Source organism: Simochromis diagramma, unplaced genomic scaffold (assembly GCF_900408965.1).
Source record: "Simochromis diagramma unplaced genomic scaffold, fSimDia1.1 OVJJ01000125.1, whole genome shotgun sequence".
Lineage (NCBI taxonomy): Eukaryota > Metazoa > Chordata > Actinopteri > Cichliformes > Cichlidae > Simochromis > Simochromis diagramma.
The window spans coordinates 529,473-555,725 of NW_024387162.1; the positions used below are offsets into that span (position 1 = coordinate 529,473).

Below are 26,253 nucleotides of genomic sequence, written 5' to 3' on the forward strand. Positions count from 1 at the left end.
ACGACCCATGTGTGTATCAAAAAGTTTAGTCTTGTTATAAAATATTTGAAATGAAAACAAACAAAACATTCTCAGAAATATCTGTTTTCTTCGTTTTTGTTTGGTATGACTTGAACACTGAGGGGGCGTGTCAGCAGCGGCCCACGGCTGCTTTCAGGTCCACAGCTCAACCCGATCATTGAAGATTCAACCTTCTTCATTTCAATCAATCAATCAATCAATCAATCAATCAATCTTTATTTATAAAGCACTTTTCATACAAAAAATGTAGCACAAAGTGCTTTACATAGTTAAAATTTGGCACATTCAGAGTTATACGAGTACAACATGCAGTGAAATGTGTGCTGACACGCTCCTCCGCTGTGCAAAACACGGATAACATTATCATTGTTATCATTATCATTATTACACTTACAAATTACAATGAATTTAAAGTGAAAGTCGACGTATATTTTTCTTTCATAAGCTCCACCTCCTCAGCACACTGCAGATTTATAGACACGTGTCCAGGACGTCTGAATAGATGTGGAAACTAAAAACAAAGTAACGTGAACACCAAGCAGGAGCTGGCTCTGCCTACCAGCCCGCACTCAGGGCTTCACCGCCCCACGCCCTGTCTGATTTTGGGCACGCCAGGCTGCCGTAGCCGTCACGATGTTGCTGTTGGGATTCACATCAGCAGTTTTACTTCTATGTTTATTTTTCATCATTCGCCTTTATATCGTTGTGAAGACGGGCGCCAACTGCAAGCCTGGAAGCAAGGGTCGGGTCACTGTTCTGGTGGTCGCAGGATCAGGTAACAGCGCGGAACACGGCCCCGCTGCGCTGCGTTCAAGTGTCACAGAGAAAGCGCGCTCATGTTGTTACGTTACAAACAGCCGTCAGCCGGCCTCCGTAGCTACCGGGCTACACCGGGCATGGAGCCATGTTTCACAGTGTTTCAGCAACACCGTGGGTGTATCGGACACGACACGGCGTGGACGCATGCTAATTCTAGCCATGCCACGTATCTGCTGTTTTAGCTGTGGATACTGAACATGTTTGCTTTGTGTCGGGCAGGAGTGCGACACTTCCGCCACCGTACAAACAACATCCCCGAGCTTCCGGTACACTATACATACATAGAGTGTACACAAAGGTCATTCTGGTGATTAGTGAAGTGAAAATCCGTCAAAATACTGGATTTTTCTTAATAATTCCATCCAGATTAAGCGATGCTGCTTATTTTCTATGTATTTAGTTGTTAAAAGTCCTTAGAGGCAGGAATAGTTGTATTTCCTTGAAGAAACACAGTTTGGATGCATGCGTGGACCTGTGACAGGCGTGAGTCCGCTGGTTTTCCACGCTGAGATGAGGGGAAACTGTTGAGTCAGTCATCTGTGTGAGGTTGTTGCTCTCTGCCCTCCTGCTGCACACGGACCACATGTTTGACACCTCTGTCTTCATTCAGAAACGTCAAACATAAACTCACACGTGGATTTTGAAGCGACTTTTTAAATGAAGTCAGTTTGTCATCAACAGTTCAGTCAGAACCTTTTTCCACTGAAAATCTCCTGATTCACTCTCAGTGGGTCTAACCAGAACCACATCCACGTGAAGGTGTTGGGCTGTGATGATTTTCACGTCACATCCTGTGGCACGTGGGCTGGTTTAAAGACACGAGTGTACGATCTGAGCACTGAGCCTGCTCCTTTCTCCAAACGTCAGCAGCATCTCTACGGGGAGAGCTCATCTCACCAAAGGATGCACTTCCAGTATGCATGAGCTTTGTCCGGCTCCAAGGTGACGTTTTTCCTTCTGAGACCCTACAGTCCATTCCTGTGTAGGTTTCTAGTGGCTGTCATGTGTGAGACTAAAATTCCCAACAGTCACTAGTGTCTCTGCAGTTGTTCCTGGGTCTTTAGACACATCTCGCACTAGTTTGCTTCCTTTCCTTGTTCTGTACTGCGTGGTCCTACTTCTCAGTGCAGTTCTTGATGTTGGGGTAACAACTGTGTGCTCGTGTGCATCACAGGCCCATCGCTGTGTGATGTGTTTGTATTCTTGTCTTCAGTTTCTGTCAGCTGTAGTTTGTCCCTGTTAGGTAACAGCTGAATGATTAGATTTAAAAATCCAAATTCGGATGAATCAGAAAGTTGGTTAAATGATAACCACGAGCGCTCCTGCTGTCCATGGTAGTGACAGAGTGCTTTGGTGAGAGGAATAGTCAGCAGTATTCACGTTACTCTGCTGGATTCAAACGGAGGCTCTGACGTATCAACTCAGGCTTCATCTTGAGAAGTGTTGCTGAGCATGCTCACTGGAATTGGGTGCAGGTCTGAAACGTGCAGCCAACACGACCGTTAGCCAATGAATGTGCAGTTTTCCTGGTCTCAGTGGTGAAAATACTCAGCTTAATGCTGACGATCCAGTACAGTCTGGAGCGTAGAGCTGGTCCTGGGGTGTAGCTCTGCAGCTCAGTCTTAGTTATATACAGTCAAATTACAACAGCAGTTATCTTCACACGTAACGACCCTACGGTGTTAGCGAGAAACCACAACAATCAAATGATCCCCTGTGAGCGAGCACTTGGTGACAGTGAGACAAAAAGCTCCCTTTTAACAGGAAGTGACCTCAAACAGAACCAGGATCACTGGACTAAAGTATGGGAGAGAGACTCCAAAGGCTAATGACATGCAGTAATAGCACATATACTATAGACAGCATGAGAAAGCTGCTTCTGCAGGGGTCATATGATAATCCGGTTGTTCAGTGATGACGTGACGAATCCTACTTCCGGGCCTAAAGTAGTCTGCATTTAATATGGCTTTTGTGTTGTTAACATGTTTAATGTATTTTCTTCTATTTGATCTCAAAAAGCTCCTAAAACAGTCAGTGATCACTGTTGACCTCCCTCGGCTTTTATTACCGCTAATCATTTATTTAAGCTCAGTTTTTAAAACCTTAGGATGTAGCTACAGCCCAGCCCATGCAGCAGTATATGAATGACTAACCTCATATTGTGGATGGATTATCTCAGTTGTTCTCCTGGCTGAAGTTTGGTCCTTTTACAGCATCCTGCCATGCGATTACATTTGTTCCTGACCACCGAGAACACTCACGATAACTTTTATCGAGTGGGGAAAAAAAGTTAGCTTGTTTATATTATGCTAACATAGCTGTGTCGCTAGCGGTCACGTAGCACATCATTATATAGCAGCTAGCCCAACTTCAGTAACCCTACAAACATCACTGCTGTTTAGTTTTCTGTCTTCATTTATGCTGGAAGTGATAGCAGAGCTGTACGTTTTAATTTGTTTCCAAAACCCCGCAGTCAGGACATGCTATATTGTATTTAGATAGAAGCTAGCGAGCTAACTCCCTGCTAACTTCTAACTCCGTTAAATGTCATAAATTCCGTTTTCATGGATGCCTGGATGTTAAACTCAATTGTTACACCTGGTAGAGCAGAACGCTGATCATTTTATTAAAGATGAAAGACTTTAGACAGTTTTTCAACTCTCAGTAATGCCATAGTGATCGTTTGATATATGGACCTGCAGCGGAGTTTAGGTCCAGACACGGCTAGTGACGTCAGACTGAACAACCGGATACTCTGACGTCTCTGAGGTCTGATGGGGCTCGGCCGTTTTGGGGAGATTGGAGTCGTCGTAGAAACAGTTTGTAGTCATTATGGGAACCTGCTGATGTGAGAATGACGTATAAACTATGATAAAGCATTTATAATGTAATGTCACATTTGACCTCTGACCTCTTCTTTAAGGTCAGTAGACTGATGTGAAGTTCAAAGTGATAATGATGCTTTATAGAGCTGTTGGTGCTAGATGCTGAGCAGACTCCTGGCTGTTTCTGGCCACGTGCACGTCCAACACTGTCAGTGATGTCCTGTGGTGTGTCCTCGCTGCTGCTTCACGCCCAGCACGGACTGACCTGTTTGAACTCATGCTGGGATGAAACATACTTTCTAAATCAAATTGAATGTCTGTCTTTATTAAGTGTCCATCTAAAGATGAGCGTGTATGATGAGCGCAGTGAGGACTAAGAGTTCAGTGTCCTCCAGGTCGTGGTTAACCTTGTAACTGCTGCTGTGCTTCTTTCTGATTTGTAGGTGGTCATACCACAGAGGTCCTGCACCTGCTGCAGTGCATGTCTGCAGCCTACACACCTCGACACTATGTCCTCGCAGACACAGACAGGATGAGCGAGGAGAAAATTTGCACGTTTGAAAGCCTCAAACAACAGTCGGACTCACAGGTACGCATGATGGAGCTTTTGGTTTTAACTCAGTGTTACTGATGACAGCAGTGTGGTGATGCACAGCGAGAGCTCACTGAGCTCTGTGGTCTCCATGGCCCAGCAGCTGCACCCAAGCACAGTGCAGAGGTTCAGATACAGCAAAGCGTGCCACCGCTGGACTCTGCAGAGGACTTGCTGCTCCCACAGGACTGCATCATCATAGGCAGGAGAGTCCTGACAGCAGCAGGCTCACACACTGGAAGAGTTACTTATTTCCTGTCCTTCAGGAAAGTATCACACTGTGACGGTACTCCACTGCCAGGCAAAGAGCACATCAGCAAAACAGAAAGTAAAGTTTGGCCTGTTGGCCACCAGCGTTTCTGAAGTAATCCTGTTACTGTGTGGTTTAAGCTGTCTACAGAAGCGCACGATCTGATATCCTCGTGTTGGTGTTGTTCCCAGATCATCATACTAAATGTTGTTCCAGGATCAACATTGCAAGTGACCAATCAGAATGTTGTGACGTCATACTCTTGCGACTTCGGGAAAAACCGGCGTAAAACAAAAAACTGTACTTAAGCTGCGAGAAACCGCCTCTGTCCACCGATCAACGGACCCTGACCCTTTAATAAACAGTAAGCAGAATTGATATTGTCCTTGCAACATTGGAATTTCATAAATGCACGAATGGCTTGGCGCGCAAAAGAATAACGTCACAACAATGTGATTGGTCACTTGCAATGTTGAACCTGGAACAACATTTTCATGATGGTCTGGGAACAACACCAACACGAGGATATCAGATCATCCCTACAGAAGCACGTCCTCGTGTCCTCGTGTGTCTCACAGGTCCAGGTGTGTGGTTGGTTTCTGTTTGTCTTCAGTCCCTGTCAGCTTACAGCTCAGTGAATCCATTTAAACATCTAATGTCAAATTAAGACGAATGTGACGCACACGTGTTTGTTCCTCAGTTCACCATCTGTCGGATCCCACGGAGCCGCGAGGTGCACCAGTCCTGGAGCTCGTCTGTCGTCAGCACTCTCGATGCCCTGCGCTATTCCCTGCCTCTGGTGTTCAGGCTCAGACCGGACATGGTGAGTGGAGCAGACTGTAGTGAGCAGTGGCTCACACAGCGGTGGTTAGCACGCTGCAGCTGAAGGCATGTTACCAACGGAATATTCCATCCGTTATATTTGAGTCACAAATACTGTGGTGTTGTTAATGAGCAACAGTAAATGGAGAGAAAACAGCTTCTCACTGGTTTCGCTTTACAAAAACATTTGTTTCTGCTGAAAAACTGCTTCTGTTCAAACGCTGGCTGTTTCAGGTCTGTTTTAGTCGCAGCTGAAACGTTGGCGCTTACGTGGCGACGGCGCAGAGCGCTAAACGAAGCGTCGAAGCAAAGGATCATTTTCTGATCAACTTATCGCTGCAGCCCTGCTGCTGTAAGAACGTTTGTGCAGGGAAACAGACGGCTCTGAGAGGTGTGGGTGTAAGCTGACTGCAGAGTGGGGCTCTGTGCATGCAGAGGAGCTGTATGATTACTTCTCCAGACTCCACGGCAGCTTTCCTGTAAACTCCACCAGCCTCCTTCAGTGCTGAGGCCACGTACTTACTCAGCCCCCTCCCTTTGTCTCACTGAACGCAGTCCTCGGTGAGTCAAACGCGCCTTAAATATGTTCGGTAAGCTCCAAACCCCAACATGCACCGGACGTGTCAGGGTTTCCCTCTTTGACTCTCACAGTTTCTACTGAAGGACCTGAGGAGGGGAGGTCACTGTGTGAGAACAGAGGCTGCTGCGCTGCATGTCCGAGTCGTCCTGTGACGACAGGGAGTGCACATGAACCGATCCAGAATGGCCTTTGAGCCAGTCTTTGTCACATGACACACAGTTTTGTAACAGATGTACAGAATAACCTCTTTCCACGGATGTGTGCTCGCCCCTCCCTGTCTGTGTTTTCAGGTGCTGTGTAACGGCCCGGGGACCTGCATTCCCCTTTGTGTAGCAGGACTCCTCCTTGGAATTCTGGGAATAAAGAAAGTCCTGATAGTTTACGCTGAGAGTATTTGCCGTGTCCAGACGTTGTCACTCACTGGGAAGATCCTGTATCCTGTATCCGACTACTTCTTTGTACAGTGGTCGTCTCTGAGGGACAAATACCCCAAATCCATTTTCCTGGGAAGAATGGTGTGAAAGTGTCCGATCCACACGGACTCATTCCTGCTGTGTGATGAATAAATGTTGTGTCTGTATTGTTGAGTTGTTTGTGCCATTATTTACTCTCACTACTATTAAACTACTCAGAAAACAATGCAGTGAAGGTGAAACTGCTGCACCTGCGCATCGCTGGGGAGGCTGATCGTTATCTGTCCGACGTGGCATCACGTGTGATGGCTGTGGAGCCCACACCGAGCAGGAGTCCCTGCATGAGAGGAGAAAGATGGACACCATGTCCACCCGCACATTCCAGGATCACCACAGTGCACGTGGGTTAGCATGTTTTCCCTGACAGTACACACGCGTGTGTCTCATGAAGCTGAACGCAGCGAGGCCTGTTAGTAAGCCCACGCGCAGCCTCTGCTTCCACGGCACGGCGGGGAAAGGAGCGGGTGAGATCTGTGTGTTTCTCGGGTGCTGTGGGACTTGGTTAAAGCTGCACCAGCTTTTCGTTTTCAGCCAGCCTGCACACCAAAGCTGAGCTGAACAGGATTCCTAAAAACGATCCCGGTGTGGAAAGTTTTGGTCATGTGTGGAAGTTGTACTCATCCAGGGCTTTCAGGATGCAGCCGATACTGAGGGGAGGGGACAGGAGGCGGGGGGCTGACCGTGCTCTCGCCTCGCGCACTGCTTGAGCTCCCGTCGGGCCGAAACAGTCGCTGAGAATCCGTCTTTTCCACAGACGACTTTGCGAGTAATCCCGTGGGTTACAAAAGCGCCACGATGACTCACTTTAATAAGGGACCAGCCTACGGCCTGTCTGCTGAAGTCAAGAGCAAAGTAAGTGCTTCGGTCGCGTCTTTACTTTGGCTCACGTTTCCTTCGCTTTCAGACTTTTTGTGTGGATGCTAGAAGCCCGCGGGCCTGTCGGTGTGTCTCGCTGTGGGCCGAACACGAGAGTTTAAACAAAGGTTCGGTCCTCTTGTTTGTCTGAACGCGCCGAACGTTCCCGAACTTGTTCCCGGCGCTCGGGAACTTTTTCCTTCGTGTCCAGCACGAAGAAAGACGCGGGGAGCGTTACTGTGACCGCAGCCGCCTCGGTGCCAAGCGCTGCTTTTACGCCTTTAAAGCGTTTGAAACGGTTTGTTGAACTTCTGATGAGATGTTGTGATGAAGATGTTGTGATGAAGATGTTGTGATGAAGATGTTTGATGACGAGAAGCTAAACGGGATCTGTGGAGCAGCTGGGAGGAGCTCGGACACACTGATGCTTCCATGTTGCCTCAGATTTTAGGAGCAGACTTAGAACAGCAGTCAGTGTCGTGGCAAATATTCAGAGGAACCAAACCATCTGTTAGTTTCACGGCAAACGCGTCGTGTCTTTGCTCTCAGTCTCCGTGGACAGTCTGTGAGGGATGGCTGAAGGATGACGCCATCAGAAACGCGTACAAACGCGCACTCTCCACGAAGTTCGCGTTTCTTCTGTCTGCTCCTCACAATGCCTCCATCTGTTACTGCGTGTTCACGATGCCCCGTGAGATTTACATTACCCACGCCACGCATGACTCGCTGCATGGAGAGACTACTGCTAACTTGGGATTTGAAAGTCCGCCAAAATGAAGTAAAGGACTTTCGAGAGCGTTGATTTGAAAACACATCTTTTGTGTAAGCATGAGAAGTTGGTGGGCACGCTGCCAGTCTGCGTGTGTGTGGACGAGTTAGTGTTTTTGGCTGTTCGTGTGCCAGGACGTTTGTTTGCCTTTGGCCTCGTCTTCTGTCCTGTCAGCAGTCTGAGATTTTAACAACGAATGACACGCGGAACAAAGGTAGATGTTCCCCATGTCAGCCAAAGGCTCTGTCCCTGTGGTCCTTCAGCATCACAGTGATGGTCTGAAGGCAAAGAAAGATACACAACAGGTTTCCTTTACCAAGTGGATCATCATGGCCTAGCCTTAGTGGTCCGTTTGATTGACCTTTATTATTATTATTATTATTATTATTATGTATTTATTTTATTTTCAGTTGTTGCAGACGGGACAGACATGACTGGGGGAAGAGGGAGAAACAGAGGGAGAAAAGGCACTTTTCACCTGGATCACCTGTTGAGAGAAAGAAAACAAGCAAAAAAAGAGCAGCATAATAAACACAACAGCATCACAATAATCTAGCTAACAGTAGATATTAAATATTGAATGTTATTGTGCAGCACGCAGGACTGACAGCGCTCAATGTGCTTTGAGGTAGCAGCCAAGAAAGGTGTAGTTTGTGTGTCTGTGCACCCCTGTGTGCACCCCTGTGTGCACCAGCACGCTTGTATTCAAAAGGTTTGTCTATGTAACGATCTGCTAATGTCTTGTGATTGACAGGCCACTAGGGCGTGAGTATGTGCTTCTGGAACACAGAATGACAACGATTTATAAAACAGACCTATTTTTTATTCAGTACGACCCAAAGTCAGTGACAGAGCCCAAAAACAAAGAAGGAAGATGCTCACAGACTGCAAGAGAAACGTTTTCCCATGAGCTTATTTTAATCAATATTTCGATCACCACAGTCATCTGGCTGCAGATTGAAGACACTTTTTCCCACCTGGAAGTTCCATCCGTGTTTCCCGTCTACAGCTGATAAAAACGCGATGTGGCAAAGCCAGCGTGCCAGTTTCAGAGTTCTTTTCCCAGGTTTCATCAGAGGATGAACTTTAGGCTCTGTGGTGATGTCACTGCAGACGCTTCCCTACAAGCACACAAACTATGTGTGTCAGTCTTAACATGAACAAACAATTAGTCCTTGTGACCTAAATCAGTCTCCTCAGAACTTAAGCTCAGCATCTGGAGATGCAGGTGAGCATGTGAAGCTCCATCAGACTGTTTCTGATGATGGACACTATGAAAGCAGCTGCTGGTTAGCTTTGACTGTTGGTTAGCTGCTAATGCTGTTTGAGTCACATTCATGGTACAGACTGTAACCGAGTCACATGGCTCTGTGCCAAAACACAGGACATACAACAGCAGCCATAGAAACCGTAGACTTGTACACTGCAGCTAGTCTCACGTCTGTCTGACACTTGGCGAGCATCAACTTCTGTTTGGACGGTGGACAGCTTTCTGATTTTGTGTGTTAACCTTCAGTGTAAGAAAAACGCCTCCTGGGATATTACCTGGTATACAGCTGTCACTGCTCAGCACAAACCTCAGTATCAGAGCTTCAGCAAAGGAAATGCATCAATCAGCTTTTGTTGCTCTTCACCATGAAACAAAGAAACACAGAGTGAACATGAAGCAACCGGTTTAACGTGAGAGGAAGAAGCATCTGTTGGTCAGTAACTCAAAAATGGGAGGCACAAATAAATGTGCCAGAGTGTCCGTCAGCATACCGAACCAGCAGTGTGGATACAGTCCAGTCACACAAGTCCTGCACTGTAGTGACGTATCAGCAACAAGTGTGTGTGCACAGCTTTTAGCTGTCGCATGTCCTCCTCCCAGAGCCTGTTTCTCTTTGTCATATCAGTGTGACCAACAACTGCCACATTACGACCTACTTAAATGATCAATTCCATCCTAATACAGAGCTGCAACCAATACAAGGCCACCGGTGCTGCGCCGGAACGTTCCAGGTGAACTTCCAGGATTTCCTTCCTGTGAAGGATAGTAAATGGTAAAATGGTAAATGGCCTGTATTTTATATAGTGCTTTTCGAGTCCCTAAGGACCCCAAAGCGCTTTACACATCCAGTCATCCACCCATTCACACACACATTCACACACTGGTGATGGCAGCTACATTGTAGCCACAGCCACCCTGGGGCGCACTGACAGAGGCGAGGCTGCCGGACACTGGCGCCACCAGGCCCTCTGACCACCACCAGTAGGCAACGGGTGAAGTGTCTTGCCCAAGGACACAACGACCGAGACTGTCGGAGCCGGGGCTCGAACCAGCAACCTTCCGATTACAAGGCGAACTCCCAACTCTTGAGCCACGATCGCCCCAGGTAAATGATTACCTGGATCACAACACAGCAATGGGACGAATGCGCTCAGCCCGACTGCCCTCCCGTTCATCCAGGCGTGTGCTGACGTTAGCATTGGCAGTATCAAAGAAGCATCTGTGAAACAGATCAGGTCAGGAATCTGTGCAGGTTTTATATTAGTAAAAATTTCCCAGAGCCCAAAAATGTCTAAATATTTAAAGTGTTTTCCATCATCACAGTGGAAACGGGGAAACACTAGTGTACTTTACACAGTGTGTTTGTACAGAGGGAACGTCATATCTGAAGCTATGTGAGTTTGTTGGCTCACACACTTTTCTATGTGTGTTTCATATAGACATGAATGGAGGGGAGGCTTTCTGTGTGTTACCATTTCCTTTCTGATGACATGCTGAGAGGAGCCTAAACCACCACGGTTCCTTTGTGTGCTCGCATGAAAAACACGTGGAAGCTCCTGATGCCGTACGCTGCCTCAGTGGTTCCCAAACCTTTTTTGCTAGGCCCTCCTTAATTTTACAAGAATATTCAACATCACTGTCAATACATTTTTCCAAAAATGTCTCTGTGTGCAAAGTGGGTTTAAAAACCTCAAACTGTGGGATACAGTGTGTCCATGATTTGAAGCGGGGAACAAACTGTGGCAGGATCCGTGTTTGTGCCAAGGTCGGTATCACCGACACAATGTGTTCCTCCTGCGTCAGTGGCTGGACACGGGATCCAGTTTACTGCATTATAGAGAGTTAGACGTGGAAGTGGTGATGTTTTAGTTTTGTGAACGGTGAGTGTCGTTACATTGCCATTCTGTGGAAGCCAACAACAACAAAAGAAGTATCCATAACTCCAAATTTCGAGTCATTTGCTCCGTCAATCAGTAATCCACGTGGAACGCGCACTCAAAACCGGATTGCAACAACTTGGCGCTTTCGAGAGTACGTTTGCTGATAGTAACGCTAATAATTCAGCTAATAACACAAGGATTTCATCATTTGTGAAGCCAAGCTGAAAATAATCAGCAATTTGTGCATTCATGACTGTAATCCTGGTAGCTTAGCTGTAGCATTTGTAGCTGAGGGCTTCAGCTTCCAGGTAACAAGGAAATGACGCTGAATTACTGATTGGCAGCGCTAACTCCAAATTTTGAGAAAATAACTCAAAATTTGGAGTTATGTGGATACTTTTTTTTTTTTTTTAGTGGTGGAAACGGGCCTCCATACCATTCAGTTTGAGGGTTACAACAGAAAATTATATATTTATTGTTCTCACGTGGTGTCGGACGGGACTATTTTAACAAACGAAGGACATTTTGCCCGATAATTACTTTTATCCTCCTGTAACTGTACAAAGTGCTAACATCTCCAAAGTTTCAGGAGTAGTTAGTCGTTATAAGAAGTGTTTGTGAACTAAAAATCAAGAATGTGGGATCCTGTTTGTCCGTGATTTGGAGAGCCCAGCGCTGCTCCCCACGCAGGGGAAACTCCTTCTGTCGGCACAACCTCTGCTTTGCGTTGCATCGTGCACTGCTTGAAAGTAACACTCCCTCTGAAAGTTGAAGCACAGATAAAGCCTTGATCAGAGACAGGAGAATGAAGCATGTCCTACGGCAGGCCGGGCGTCCGACGGCAGGCCGGGCGTCCGACGGCAGGCCGGGCGTCCGACGGCAGGCCGGGCGTCCGACGGCAGGCCGGTGCTCTCCCATTTTAAACAGGTTTTTAGGATGTGCTCTGATAATGGTGTCGATGTAAGAACTGGATATGATTCCCTACCAAAGTTCTGGATTTTGAGTCACGTTGGTGTGAAGCCATGTTCCTTCTGAACATGTAAATATGACTTTTGTTCCCCTGTGTCAACAAAAGCAGAGCAGCAAACGGCTTCCATTGCGTAACGTGCGATCAGGAGTCCACGCTCTTATCCTGTCAGCATACATCGCATTCCTGAGATTCTTCAATGCCTCGATCCAGCAGACCGTCCGCCCGCTACTTTTCACTCAGCTCAGTTGGCAGATCGTGTTATTCCGGCCTGTTCAGTAGACGTGCTGCATAATTCATGTCGAGTACATCTCCTGAGTGTCATTGTTAGCCTGGGCTCTGATTGATCCGCTATGGAAATCTTATTTATTACGATATGTTTGATTTTATCGAGGTTTTTATACCAGATGGCCTAACCTGTCCTGTTTAGCTGGGCTCAGGAGTACACTAGCTTAGAGCCCCCCTGTTGGTCTTTACCTGCTGCACATGCAGCATTAGTACAGTAGCCAATGTTGCACTGGTGCTGCAGGGTTTGAATCGTATCTAACAGCCTGCAAATTGTTAATGTAACTAGTAAAGGTTATTATGGAGTTCCACAGGGTTCTGTCTACATCATACATGCTTCTCTTAGGCAGTGTCATTAGCAAGTATAGCACGTGTTCTCACTGCAATGCAGATGACACCCAGCTCTATCCATAAGGATGACATTGATGAATATGGCAGGGATGTTTTACAGACTTGTCAACAGTTGCAGTGAGGTTTCTTTGTTGCTTTTGTGCTGAAATACCAGAATAATAGTTTGATTATATGAGTATCAGACTCGGGTTTAGTCTGTTGCCCCAGCAGTTCTGCATGCAGAATGGAGCAGCCAGTTACATAAAAGTACAATTTTCTTCATTGTGACCAAAGAATTTTACGTTGGTCATAAAACTAAAGCAAGCATTCGACAGTTTCCAGTATTGTACCATTTATTTCACTGGTTTTCTATTACAGTGTAACGTTGTTTCCTGTTGTGTGCTCAGCACGAGTGCTGGACTGAAACCTGCTGTTTGATATCATCATGTGGAGACAGATTCCAGTGTGTTTTGAAAAAAACAAACCTGATAGTGGGCTGACAGACCAAAATAACACACACACACATGCATGTATGTAAAAATGCATTGTTTGAAAATGAAAACTAAATATTGAGTGAAATGTCACTATGAGCATGTATTTGATGGGGAACATGAGCTGCAGTGTCTGTGACTGGAACGTGTTCGGTTTGTTGGGTTTCAAAGATAATGTTTGAACATCTGACCAACATGCTTCACACGATGCCGTGGACACATTGTTGCATGTTTCCTCAGGCTGCTGGAGGGAAGTGCTGTGATCAGAGCTGTGAAATCCTAACATGATCGTTTAACACTGCAGTGTGTTGGTGTGATGAGTCAGACTGGTCTGGTCACTCAAACTGGAGTTCCTCCGTGCTGCTTTACTCTTTGTTCAGTAAAAATGTGAGACAGTAGTGACTGACAGCCTTGAAACAGCTGTGCCTGAAACTAAAGCTGTGACACAATCTGAGGAGTTTGAAGCCCTGCAAGGTTTGAAACGTCAGTTCCACTGTGGAACCAGTTCAGAGTACATACATGCACTGGTTTCACTGGTCGTGTTTCCAAATACATGCTGTTTGGTACTGATGACAGAAAAAACCAAACTGTCAACGGTGGGGAATCCTGGTCAGAATCAGACGGAGGCTGTTTGACTGGTTTTCTTGTGGCTTTTATCGGGAACTGGGAGAGGAGGCCGGACTGGTGGTCGGATAAAACGAGGTATCTGCAGAACTGTGATATTTTTATTTCTTTATTCTTATTGGCTTGTTCATTGTATTTATTGTAATAGTGGTGCTTAAAGTGTGTGTGTGTGTGTGTGTGTGTGTGTGTGTGTGTGTGTGTGTGTGTGTGTGTAAGAGAAACAGGTCAAAGCATTTCTGTATAAGTGGATTAAAATGGATGACCGTGCTCATCATGATCTAACTGAAGACTGATGAAGCATATTCATATCTGCCTCAGTGTTCGTGTGTAGTGGAAATTCTATGTTACAATAAGACAGAAAAGAAGAAAAGTTTGGGCTTTAAAATCTGAAGAGCTCAAGAAGATTTGGATTTCTGCTCAGCCTCTAACACGGGGAGAGTGCATCTTCAGATCTGAGGGTGCTCGTCGTCTCTCCAAGCTTCTTACTCCCAGCGTTAGCTCAGACTAGGTTATATTTCAGGTGATTATTATTTTGGGATTATTACTGTCTGCATTTGTTTTTGCTTTGCTAGTTTTCTTTAATAAAATATCCTTCATTAAAGAAGTCTAAACTTTCGACATTTTCGGAGTACTACTCCTCAGTAGTATAAATAACTTTTAAACTGCTGCAGTAACATGTAACAGACCCTTGAGACCTGCTGTCCAGGCCGCTAAATTTAAGCCCTTTTTGTTAGAGCTGGTAGTTTTTCTCTGCCAGTATAAAAAGCATCTGTTTGACCAAACTGAAAGTGCAGTCGTTCAGAAATGGAACCATTTTGGAACAACTGCAGGGTCCAAGATCGTGAGTTCTAACAGTTGTCTGCAAGGACAAGTTCTTCGAATGTTCCCCTCTTTGCCAAGGTCGAGAGGAAAACTCAAACTGCCTTCCTCGGATTGGAGAAGGTTGGTTAGGATGTTCGGGAACAACCTGGGATCCCCCAAGTCTCTGGCATGATGTGGGACAGCAGCTTCTCTGAGTGCCAACTAAAAACTAAAACCTGCTCCTAAGTAGATGCTCTCAAGCTCGACTGAAATTTGGAGTTTTGAGGGAAACTTTTGGGGGATTTTTTTTTAAAAACGTGTAATATAGCTAAACATGACAGCACTGATTAAAGAAAGGCCCCACAGATATAATCAGCCCTTATTCAGTGGACAGTTGGCCATAAAGCAGCTGTATCCATCCAAGTCTGGGAGAGATCTTTCTTTGCATGTTTGTGCATGAGCTCTGTGCTTTTCCTGCTTCATCACAGAAGTTCAAAGAAACAGTTTTGTTATCACGTTCTGAACTTTGTCCCGTTTTTCATGATTCTCTGTTTTAGTAACTGAACTGGGAGCCAGCCAGTTGTGTTACCACACAACACAAACAAAACAGCTTGGCTGCCTGAGTGAATGTGTTGAAATAAATATGTGGAAATGGATGTTTTTAAACGATATCAACAGTAGTTTTGGAGCAGCAAAAAGAAGTTGTTTTTCTGGATAATACATTTACAATATGATGAAACTTCCTACAAAAACAAACACTCAGAGATATTATCAGATAAAAGTCCTCCATTGTTCCTCCGTATGCTTCAGAAAAGCAGAGTCCCTGTGCTTTGGATGGGTTGTGGTCCATCTGTCCTCTAGCACAGGATTACCTGGTGAGATGGCTTCAGTGGAGAGTGAGGCTTCCACATGTGTTTGGGGCATGAGCTGATCCCAGCAGGAGTGTTTGTTTAGTCCACATGATAGAATAGAACAAACCACAGTGATCAGCAAGGGCGCTTCATGTCCTGTTGATTCTGGAGACTTTGTGAACCACTTTAATCTGTCAGCAGTTCTTTACCAGCTGAACGGGTAACTGGATGTGTTACTTGGCATCTTAAAAACCCCAAAACAGTAATAATTAGAAGCAAAATGCCAGTGCCTGTTCTAAATCAAACTGATAAGAAGAAAAGCCCTGCTGGCTGCTCTCCGTTACCTCCCTGACCTCTTTCTAGGAACGCCCTGTTTCAGTCTTTTACTGTGATTAATGGAGAGCCTAAGAGAAAACGACGGTTCAGGGTTAACATGTAAAAACCTTTGATGGAAAGTGTACCATGTGACAGCCCCACCATTTAAAGGACAGCACAGAGAGACTCTTGGACCTCAGCAGAAGATAGTTTAAGACCACCAAGCACCTGTAAACCACAATTCTATTATTCATGACTGCAGTGTTTGTGTGTCCCTCGTGGTCTGAAAGTTACTGAGAAAAGGTTTTAAAAAAGCTGTTTCTGCTGCAAGTGCCCAAACCTCATCATTTAAGAGTGCCCAGACCCTACACTACCCTCTGAGGCTGACCTTTGACCCTACAGTACCCTCTGAGGCGGACCTTTGACCCTACAGTACCCTGTGAGGGGGACCTTTGACCCTACAGGACCCTGTGAGGGGGACCTTTGACCCTACACTACCCTCTGAGGCGGACCTTTGACCCTACACTACCCTCTGAGGCGGACCTTTGACCCTACAGGACCCTGTGAGGGTGAAATATTTATTTAGTTCTGTATAACCAAAGAATACACGTTATACATTGGTGAGGCTTTGGTCAGATGAAACACGACTGATGATTTTTGAAAGCTCCGATGTCTGTAGATGGTAAAGGCTCAGCATGGTCTGCTGGGCACTGGTGCTAGCAGCTGTGCTATCACAGACTCATGTGGTCATATTATTATTTGTGTTTTAATCTCTCCAGATTGCTCAAAAATATGACCCACAGAAAGAGGAGGAGCTCCGTTTCTGGATTGAAGAGGTGACCGGAATGTCTATTGGAGAGAATTTCCAGAAAGGCTTGAAGGATGGGGTCATCCTCTGCGAGTAAGTTCTGTTTGCTCTTGTGTTACTGCTGTTGTTGGGCCTCTTGATCTTTGTAATGGAGACAAAAGCAAATTCCATGTAACATTAAGTATGTTTTCTAATCGATTGAATTCAGTTTGTCACCAAACCAAGGCTCTGTTTATTGTAACACCCACATCTTTGTGGTGCGTCGGCCGGTCATGCACCCTCAGTTTCTCTAACCTGTGGACACTGAGTGGACGGTCATAGTTTTTACTGCCGTTTTCATGATGTTCCTGCACAGAAGCTCAGAGACATGCAGACAAACAGGACAGATGTCGGAACAGTTTTGAAAACTGGAGAGTTTGTTGGAAAAACCCACTCTCCAAAGTCGGCATCATCAGATCCTCTTGATTTGGCCAAATCTGTGTCCACAAACATGGACTCTGACTCTGGGTCACTTTGATCTATGCATGCAAACAAAAAGTAAGAGAAAACAAGTTACACAAAGTCTAACAAACTATACAAACTGAGCACAATAGTAGCCCAATGCACATATGAATGCTATAACAGCTTATTTCACAGTGTTCATCAGAGTGACAGCCTGAGGGAAGAAAACCTAGATGGCGGTCTGAAGGCAGCAGTTTGAACAGGATGGGAGGAGTCTGCAGGCAGCTGACGATCCTCTCTGCAGACCTGATTGTCTGTTGCAGTCTTCAGGGCTGAACTGAACCAGACAGTAATTGATGTGCATGGGACAGAAGGTGTAGAAGGTGACCTCCTGTGGCAGCTTGAACTTCCTGAGTTGCTGCAGGAAGTCCTCACACATAGACTGTGTCTGGGCCTGCTTCCAGACAGTCTATGTGTGAGGAACACTTCAGATTGCAGATTGGAACTCCTCAGATGAAAACGGGCACAGGGGGAAACAACCCAGAGCTTCCTCCCCAGCTCCTCCAGTTGCAACAGAGGAAGATTTGTTGTCTGTCTTTGGCTTCACCAAAGCTACCACGGCCATATCCCACATGCCAAAGCAACGGAGGAATGTGCTTCTTTTGACAGCAACACACAAGGAACCAGCAGTCAGTGATGGGGAATAAAGGATGCAAGAAGCAATCCTGGACTACAATAGGCACAAATATTGCTTGGATAACTTAGAGGGTGTTGGCACCTCGAGTTGTAGAAGGAAAACTAACTGATGGCTCTTTTCTCCAATCTCCTGGATGTCTTGGGATACGATGTCTTTGTCCCGCCGGAAACATCTTCACTGAAGTGGGGGAGTCCTCTACAAACCTACAGTCAAAGGAGCTTGCAAAGAGAAGCGTCTGGACTTCTTTAAGTTGCTTGAAGACGTTTCACCTCTCATCCGAGAAGCTTCTTCAGTTCTAAGGTCAAATGGTGGAGAGTCCCAGATATAAACCTAGTGGGAGTATCCCCCCACAGAGGGACAAAAGGACCCCCTGATGATCCTCTAATCGCCTGAGCCAAGGTGTGAAACTGGGTGTGGGTCCCAATCAGCCAGAGTTTCGGGTGAGTTCATTGTGAAACCTGGCCCCACCTTATCATGCGAATTCCTGAGGTCAGATGGCCCAGGATGTGAGTGGGCGTTAAGGCGTCTGGGAAGGGATCTCAAAACTGGATTATAGATGGCAGAGAGTTGGTGTCGTAAACCACCGCCTCTGTTCAAAGATGGTCGCTCACAGTGGACATAGATGCTTCTTTCACTCCTCTTTCAAACCATCTGTCCTCTCTGTCCAAAATGTGAACATTGGCATCCTCGAAAGAGTGACCTTTATCCTTAAGATGCAGATGGACTGCTGAGTCTTGTCCTGTGGAGGTGGCTCTTCTATGTTGTGCCATGCGCTTGTGAAGTGGCTGTTTGGTCTCTCCAATGTAGAGGTCTGGGCATTCCTCACTGCACTGTACAGCATACACCACATTGTTAAGTCTGTGTTTTGGCGTTTTGTCTTTCGGGTGAACCAGTTTTTGTCTGAGCGTGTTGCTGGGCATGAAATGCACCGGGATGTCATGCTTGGAGAAAACTCTCCTGAGTTTCTCTGATACACCGGCTACATAGGGGATGACAATGTTGTTGCGTCTGTCTTTCATATCCTCCCTTGCTGGTGTCTGATCTTCTTTTCTGTGCCTCTTTGCTGACTTTAAGAACGCCCATTTAGGATAGCCGCACGTTTTAAGAGCTTCCTTTACATGTGTGTGTTCCTTCTTTTTCCCTTCAGGCTTAGAGGGAACATGTTCTGCCCGGTGGTGTAGGGTCCTAATTACTCCAAGTTTGTGCTCCAGGTTTCACAATGAGCTCACCCGAAACTCTGGCTGATTGGGACCCACACCCAGTTTCACACCTTGGCTCATGTGATTAGAGGATCATCAGGGGGTCCTTTTGTCCCTCTGTGGGGGGAAACTCCCACTAGGTTTATATCTGGGACTCTCCACCATTTGACCTTAGAACTGAAGAAGCTTCTCGGATGAGAGGTGAAACGTCTTCAAGTAACTTAAAGAAGTCCAGACGCTTCTCTTTGCAAGCTCCTTTGACTATGATGATCCGGATGACTGATGTGTGTCCTGGGAGAGCTGGGACACATGCTGGTGACCTCAACAACTGCAAGACACCCTTCTCCTTAATTCTCAGCCACTTCTGCCATTGATCTCAAGATACAGTAGTCTGAACCAGAGTGTTCAGACTACCCCACACCCCCTAACCCACCCCACCAACGAAATGACAAGAAGGTGCAAAAGGCCCACCTCCAGGATTGGAACAGCAGCCCCTTGCACCAGCTGTAGAAAGTGTGCCTACAAAAACCACTCTACTGTGGTTAGTACATCTTGCTGCTAATGAGGATGCATACAGAAGCACACACTGGAATATGAATTTTGATCATTTTATTGGTCATCTCAGTGGTTATTTGGTCATTAAATTGCCTTTGTGGCCACTAACACACCATTTGTGATTTACTTTTTGGCCATTCATTGATACTCATTGATACTTTTAATTATTGCTACGCATCTAACCTCCACCATGGTTAGAAAATAAATCAGTTTGCATGTATTATTTAGAAAAAAATGGGGATTTTATGCTTTTATCCCTATTTAAATCATTAAAATTATGTGATCTAACTGGTATTTAAAGGGTTAAAATTCTGAATTTGAATGAAATTTAGATTTTCATGAACAGCACTGATGCTAATCTAAAAAATCAAGTCAGAAAAAGTGGAATTTTTTCTTAATATATATGAATTTTATAGCATTTTGTAAACGTAAACAGGGGGTGCCCATTTTTGGCCACGAACAAGCTGAGAGGGAGTTTTTATGTTTTTGCTCTCCCTGCACAAAAATAACAATGCATTATAATCAGTGTTGATGTGAATCAATTACATGCCCCAGACTCTACTATTAACAATACAAGAAATTTCAGTAGCAATGCAATTATATAAAATTGTGAGATTTGAGGTTGTCTTCCAGCTAGTGCAGTGGACAAACAAACTGGTGTTTAAAGGGTTAAAAATGTAAAAAGTAATAATTATTTTATATTTATGAAAAGAACTGAAGTTAGTTAAAAGCTTTATGCAGAAAAAATGGCAAAAACCCATAAAAATAATAAAAACTACAGACCTACTTTTGGCCACCAACAAACTGAATGGGTCGTAACCCCAGAGGGTTCAGTGATGGTCAGGTTACTGCCACCTTAAAGGGCGTGGTCATATTTAAGATCGTGACGTGAGGTCAGTAGCACTGCTGTTTACCTGTACATTATGTCTGTGGGATGGTTATGAATATTCTCTAATGGTTTGAACTTGATTTTGAAGAAATTCACATTTCAGGTGAATTTTGGTTTGATGGTACTTTGAGCGTTATAAAACAGGAAGTTATGTGAGTGATGCAATGTCCTCTCAAATGAAGGAAATGTGTCTGAACTGCATGATATCCGCTGCAGCAGTGGGACTAATGTGATGTTTTCTTCCCTGCGTCTCACAGACTGATTAATAAGCTGCAGCCTGGTTCAGTGAAGAAAATCAACCTTTCACAGCTCAACTGGCACAAGGTGAGCGCGACCCACAAACACTGCAGAGCTGCAGCTGAAGCACGTCACTCGTTCATTTCACCAGCAGTCTTATTAGTGCTCCGTCTCTTATCACTCTGTTTCCCTGATGCTCTCTGCAGCTGGAAAACCTCGGGAATTTCATAAAAGCTATCCTGGCCTACGGCCTGAAGCCCAATGACATCTTTGAGGCCAATGACCTGTTTGAAAACGGAAACATGACTCAAGTCCAGACAACACTACTCGCACTGGCTAGCATGGTGAGTGCACGCACAGCACAGAGGAAGAGTGTTCGCCGAGTGCGTCTTTCTTCTGTTATAGGACACAAAGCGCCATCAGTCTGACGAGCGTGTGTTATCTGACAGGCTAAGACTAAAGGCATTGACACAAAGATCGATATCGGAGTGAAATATGCAGACAAACAAGCTCGACACTTCGATGATGAGAAGATCAAGGCTGGCCAGTGTGTCATCGGACTGCAGGTAAATGAAGTGTGACTGTCACATGACCTGAGATGTGTCATCATTAGATTTAAACCATTTCAGTGTCTTTTGATGGGCGTACAGCAGAGAAACACTCCCTGTTTAACCTGATACGTTTAAATACGTTTAAATGCCAACAGTTCACTGTAGAGTGAAATGAGACCAACTGACAGCTGTGTTTGCTGAGCTCGTGTCTCTGGTTTCTCAGATGGGAACAAACAAGTGTGCGAGTCAGGCTGGAATGACTGCGTATGGAACAAGACGACATCTGTACGATCCAAAGACTCACACTGACAAACCTTATGACCAGACTACCATCAGCCTGCAGATGGGCACCAACAAAGGAGCCAGCCAGGTGAAACCCAGTCTTTACTCTCTACCATGTGTCGTGCTGTGACAGAAGTATTGGCCCACTCCCTGATCATTATCATGATCTTTTGTTTCGCATATTGTCCACACTTGGTGTGTTTAGACAAAGATAACCTGAAGATTTCATTTCTTAAAGGAAAAGCTTTGATTTCACTCGCTACACCAGGCCAGTCCTGAAGTTTTCAAAAAGCAACACGAGAAAAGCTCAGTGAAATCAGTCTGCATTTGGGTAACAAAGCCGTTTGGGCCTCGTTCAAACCACAAATGGAGGAGACCTGGAGCAGCCCTCCCAGGAGTGGCCAACCTCCCAACATTACTCCAAGAGTGTCTCGACAACATCTGAGACACTTGAGTGGAACGTGAGCCCCACATCTATACGACTTTTCACATGCTGAGTGACAGTGAGGTGTGCGGCTCAGATTCATAAATAAATGAGTTTAGCTTTTTAGGTCAACACCTGAAGAAGGAAACAGCCACTGTGGGTTTAAGACTGTCTCTTCCTCATTAACGTCTCAAAGGAGCGTCGTGCATTGAAGACCCTATCAGAAATCAGCACTGGCATCAAGCACAGATCAGTTTGATTATAAAAGTCAGGTGATTGTGGGACTCTTGTTAGCTTTTGCTTCGTCCCTGCTAAATAGCTTAAATAAAATATCCTGCACTGTATAAAAAGTCGTGCGTGTCTTCAGGAGGACGGCTGCTTAACCCGACCTGCTATTCTGTTCATCAGAGGTTAGCATGGTTGGCATCAGGACAAAACACAGTCTGAAAAATGCAATTACATACAATGAATCTTAATAAGCCAAGCCATCATTTTAAAAAGTCACCTTTGTCTAATAATAAAACGAGTTTGATCTGAAACGTGTGCCCAGTGAAGCTCTGCGTTATTGCTCAGTGATCACTTTGAGTCCTCTCTGTGTAAATGTGTTTGTCGTGCTGATGTGCGCCATGTTTCCTGTAGGCGGGCATGCCGGCCCCCGGTACTCGCAGAGACATCTTTGATCAGAAAGTGGCCGTGCAGCCGCTGGACAACACCACCATCTCTCTGCAGATGGGCACCAACAAGGTGGCGTCTCAGAAAGGAATGAGCGTGTACGGGCTGGGCCGCCAGGTTTACGACCCCAAGTACTGCGCCCCCCCCACCGAGCCGGTCGTCCACACTAACGGCAGCCAAGGCACCGGCACCAACGGTTCCGACATCAGCGACAGTGACTATCAGGCTGAATTCCACGAGGACGAGTACCACACCGGCTACCACAACGACTACCATTACAACGATCAGAACATCTGCTAGTCGGGCTCTCCACCTGTTAGCAAATGTGTTTTATCACTACAACAGAGCAAGTCTTTTGCTATCGCTAGTCTTTTTATTCTCTGTTATCTGAAACGTTGCTTTGTATTTCATCTTCACCTAGACTTTGATCTCAGCTCCAAAGTTTGTAAGACGTAGCATAGAATCACCACACGCACACAGTGGCAGATGCTGTTTTTAAGCTAATAGCCTCTTTTATAAAAGAAATGATGGCACACTGATGTAGAGATGCTGCTGCCGATGAATCCGATGAATCCCGCTCTTTGCATTCCTTAATGCTGCTGATCCATTCGTCGGCTCCAAGAGCACGTAACTCGTTTGGCGTTCATGCTAATGGCTAGACCGGAGTAGTCCTGGATTTCCAGCCTCCCTTTGCTCTTTGTTGTTCTGTGCCCTCTTGTTTGGCCGAGCTGTATTTATGTGCAGTGTCCCAAAGTAAAGCAGTCTGCTGTTCACAATGAAAACGACATGTTATAAATAAAGTTTTAAATCTTTAATGTTAAACCTGGACCACGCACTAATCCCAGCCTATAACATGCTTCTACTGCTAACATGGAAATCAGGTCACGTGTGTGGAAAGAGGCTCCGAGCGTGCAGTTGTGAGGTGAAGCGCTCGCTCTGATTGGAGGCTGACATCAGCGCTCGTAGTTGGGGAACAGACTGTAACCACTCCCCCACACAGGTACGGTGCTAACAGGCGTCGTCTGTGACAAGAGTGTGTGACCCCAAATGTAATCATCTGTAGATCCTAATAGGAGATATTCAGAGTACCTGAATCGTATGATGGCAACAATGGACCGGTGCACGGTACTTTAATAATCAAAGCACTCTTTGTATTCAGAGCCTGAATCACACACACATTCATACAGATGCTTTATTCTGTGCTGAAGTACTTTCCACCTCACGTGCATACACAGAGTCATCAGAGGGAATTTGGGCTTCGGTAAATTGCCCAAGAACATGTTGCATTTACATGGGAGAAGCCAGGAATTCAACCAACAACCTCCCGATTGGTAGCACCGGCTCTCTAGCAGCAGCTGTTCCTAACAAGGACTAAAGTACCCTCCTCTTCAGGTCCGGGTTTCATCCTATTCCCCCTGTGGCTGCTTTCTCTCACCGCACAGACACGTGTGCTAGGTTGAAGGAATAATGTGGTGTCCCTGCTGGAATGACCGATCCAGGCTTTCCAGCCTCCCTGAACTCAAAGATGTGTGTAGCTAGTCGATGTAGTGTGCAGTAGACGCTGTTAAACAGTACAGGAATGTTACTCTATTACTACTTTTTATCTGGGGAGTATATCATGTCTACATTTATGTAACAATGTAGCGTTGCAAACATGAAAGGAAGAAGTGAAAATAAACCCTGTAAATTATAACAATGATTATCTGCAGAATCTCCTTATGTGCTGGTCAGTGTGCAGCAGCCACGCTGTTGTGTAGAGTGCTACTGGGAGCCACTCGGTCCCATATTAGTACAGAGTATGTATTTGTGCACAGGACATCTAAGCACCCACTCAGGACCAACTCTGCAATGAAACTGTTTCCAGACATGCTCAAACTTTTAGTCTCTTGGTAGGAACTTAGCTGGACTCCTGTTATTCATAACGACCACATGGACACACGGCTTTACCCTGATTTCGTTTTGTTGAGGGACGTCTTTTATCTGCTAAATGTGTGACATAATGTTAATCATCATCTTTCAAATGATGATTAACATTATGTCGCACAGCAAGAAGGTCCTGGGTTTGACTCCAGGCCACGATCCTTCTGTGTGGAGCAGGTGACACAGGCGTGGGGTTCAGTTAACTGATGATTGAAATTGGTGGTAGATGTGAATGAGTGTTTGCCTCTATGTGCTAGCCCTGCAACAGACTGCTGGCCTGTTCAGGGTGTACACTATGGCTCAAACCACCCTCTCATCCTGAACTGGAGAAGCTTAAGAAGACAGATGAATGGCTGAAAACTTTCAAATGCATTTACGTGGATTTGAAAAGTGAGATTCTTCCCATAGTGCAATAAAAAGACTGTAAAGGCTCTTCATGGTGCATGTAAGAGAAGTTTCCACGAGGGAAAATCCAGTAAATCAGCCAAGTAGGGCAAGTAGGTCAGATTTCAGCACAGAAAATTCCAAGATGCATGAAAATGTCAACATGGCAGCTAATATAAGAAACCCTGTGTTCAACTGGTAACACACGAGAGCCTGGAAACAGATGTTTTCGGACGAGTGTGTGACTGGCTGCCACGTCCATGTGCAGGTACACTTTTTAAATTGTATTCCATTACCTTTAACTCTGTATTGTGTTACCATTGTGTCATACTTCTGAAAGTTAGTAACTGACAAAAGGCAGAATATGAAGTTTAGATCTTTAAACAGTCTCTTTTTCCTCTCAGTGCACCCATCGTTTGGTGCCTGAGCTCATGTGATAATGACAGCGTCTAATTGGCTGTGATATAATAAGCATTAGCTTCTGTGTCTTTCTTCTGCTTGTCCTGTAATATCGCCCACATATCCAGCTTAACTCAGACGGGTAGTGTAGCTTGAATGATACACGAGGGCTCTGACTATAGTAAAAGTGCTCCTCTAGTTATGTTCACTTCACTTTTATGTATAAAGTGTTCATTCACAGTTGTGTCACGTGCTTTGCTTTGCTAGCTAAAGACAGTATTAGAAAGAAGCGATCAGTAGGTGAGCTGCTCTACCTCCTGAGCTGCAGCCACCAAGGAGTCAAGCGCTTGTGATCTGAGACTTTCTTATCAGAACAGCCACAGTGTGCAGGGCAGCAGTGAGGATGCAGCACTGTTACCCACCCTCTGTGGGAGCAGAGTGAGGCTAGCTGCTCTACATGGCCACACATTAAACGCACTGGGCTTCAGAGACTAGTTAAAGTAATTTTCTTGAGTGTTGTAATTGCTTTCATGTTTTTCATGGTCTGTCTGCAATATAAATAATGAAATAATGACAGTTTGAAGAGCCATGAAAATATTCAGCCTGTGTCCTTCTAGTTAAATTTAGACCTCTAATTGTGAGGAGACAAGCTGTTGTCTGTTCTAAGCGCTCAGTCAGGCCCGGGGCATTTCAGAAAGCTGAAGACAAAGAGCGTGCAGCCAGTGAGCTTCATGAGAATCAGATGGCCTTCATTCAAAGCCCCTTTTAACCCCAGGCCTCCCCAACTCCTCTGCTGCTCAGGAATAATCGCTGCTTTGTACAGGGCTGCAGAATCCAGAGTGAAAGCGCAAGACTCAATGATAGAGTCCAAAAAAACGTGGTAACCGCAGCAACCGCAGAGGGCCCTAGAAGGCATGGCATAAAGGCACGGGCAGTCCTGCAGGCCCGCCTCGATGCAAGCACAAACCGTCCTGT

General features: G+C 45.6%; 1 protein-coding gene across 5 annotated transcripts; it reads left to right on the plus strand.

The window, feature by feature from the left end:
- Nucleotides 1-549: 549 nt before the first annotated feature.
- Nucleotides 550-24,264, plus strand: LOC120744435 (calponin-3-like). Of its 5 annotated transcripts, XM_040048846.1 has the most exons (9): nucleotides 592-796; nucleotides 4,109-4,254; nucleotides 5,208-5,330; nucleotides 16,600-16,721; nucleotides 20,667-20,733; nucleotides 20,853-20,990; nucleotides 21,096-21,212; nucleotides 21,421-21,567; nucleotides 22,543-24,264. In XM_040048846.1, exons 1-9 carry the CDS (start codon nucleotides 655-657, stop codon nucleotides 22,873-22,875), a joined length of 1,335 nt encoding a protein of 444 aa, XP_039904780.1. In that variant the 5' UTR covers nucleotides 592-654; the 3' UTR covers nucleotides 22,876-24,264. The 5 variants fall into 5 exon arrangements, with proteins under 5 accessions (XP_039904785.1, XP_039904780.1, XP_039904781.1 ...); XM_040048847.1 differs by lacking the exons at nucleotides 592-796; nucleotides 4,109-4,254; nucleotides 5,208-5,330 and adding an exon at nucleotides 6,477-6,723; XM_040048849.1 differs by lacking the exons at nucleotides 592-796; nucleotides 4,109-4,254; nucleotides 5,208-5,330 and adding an exon at nucleotides 6,741-6,846.
- The last annotated feature ends 1,989 nt before the right edge of the window (nucleotides 24,265-26,253 follow it).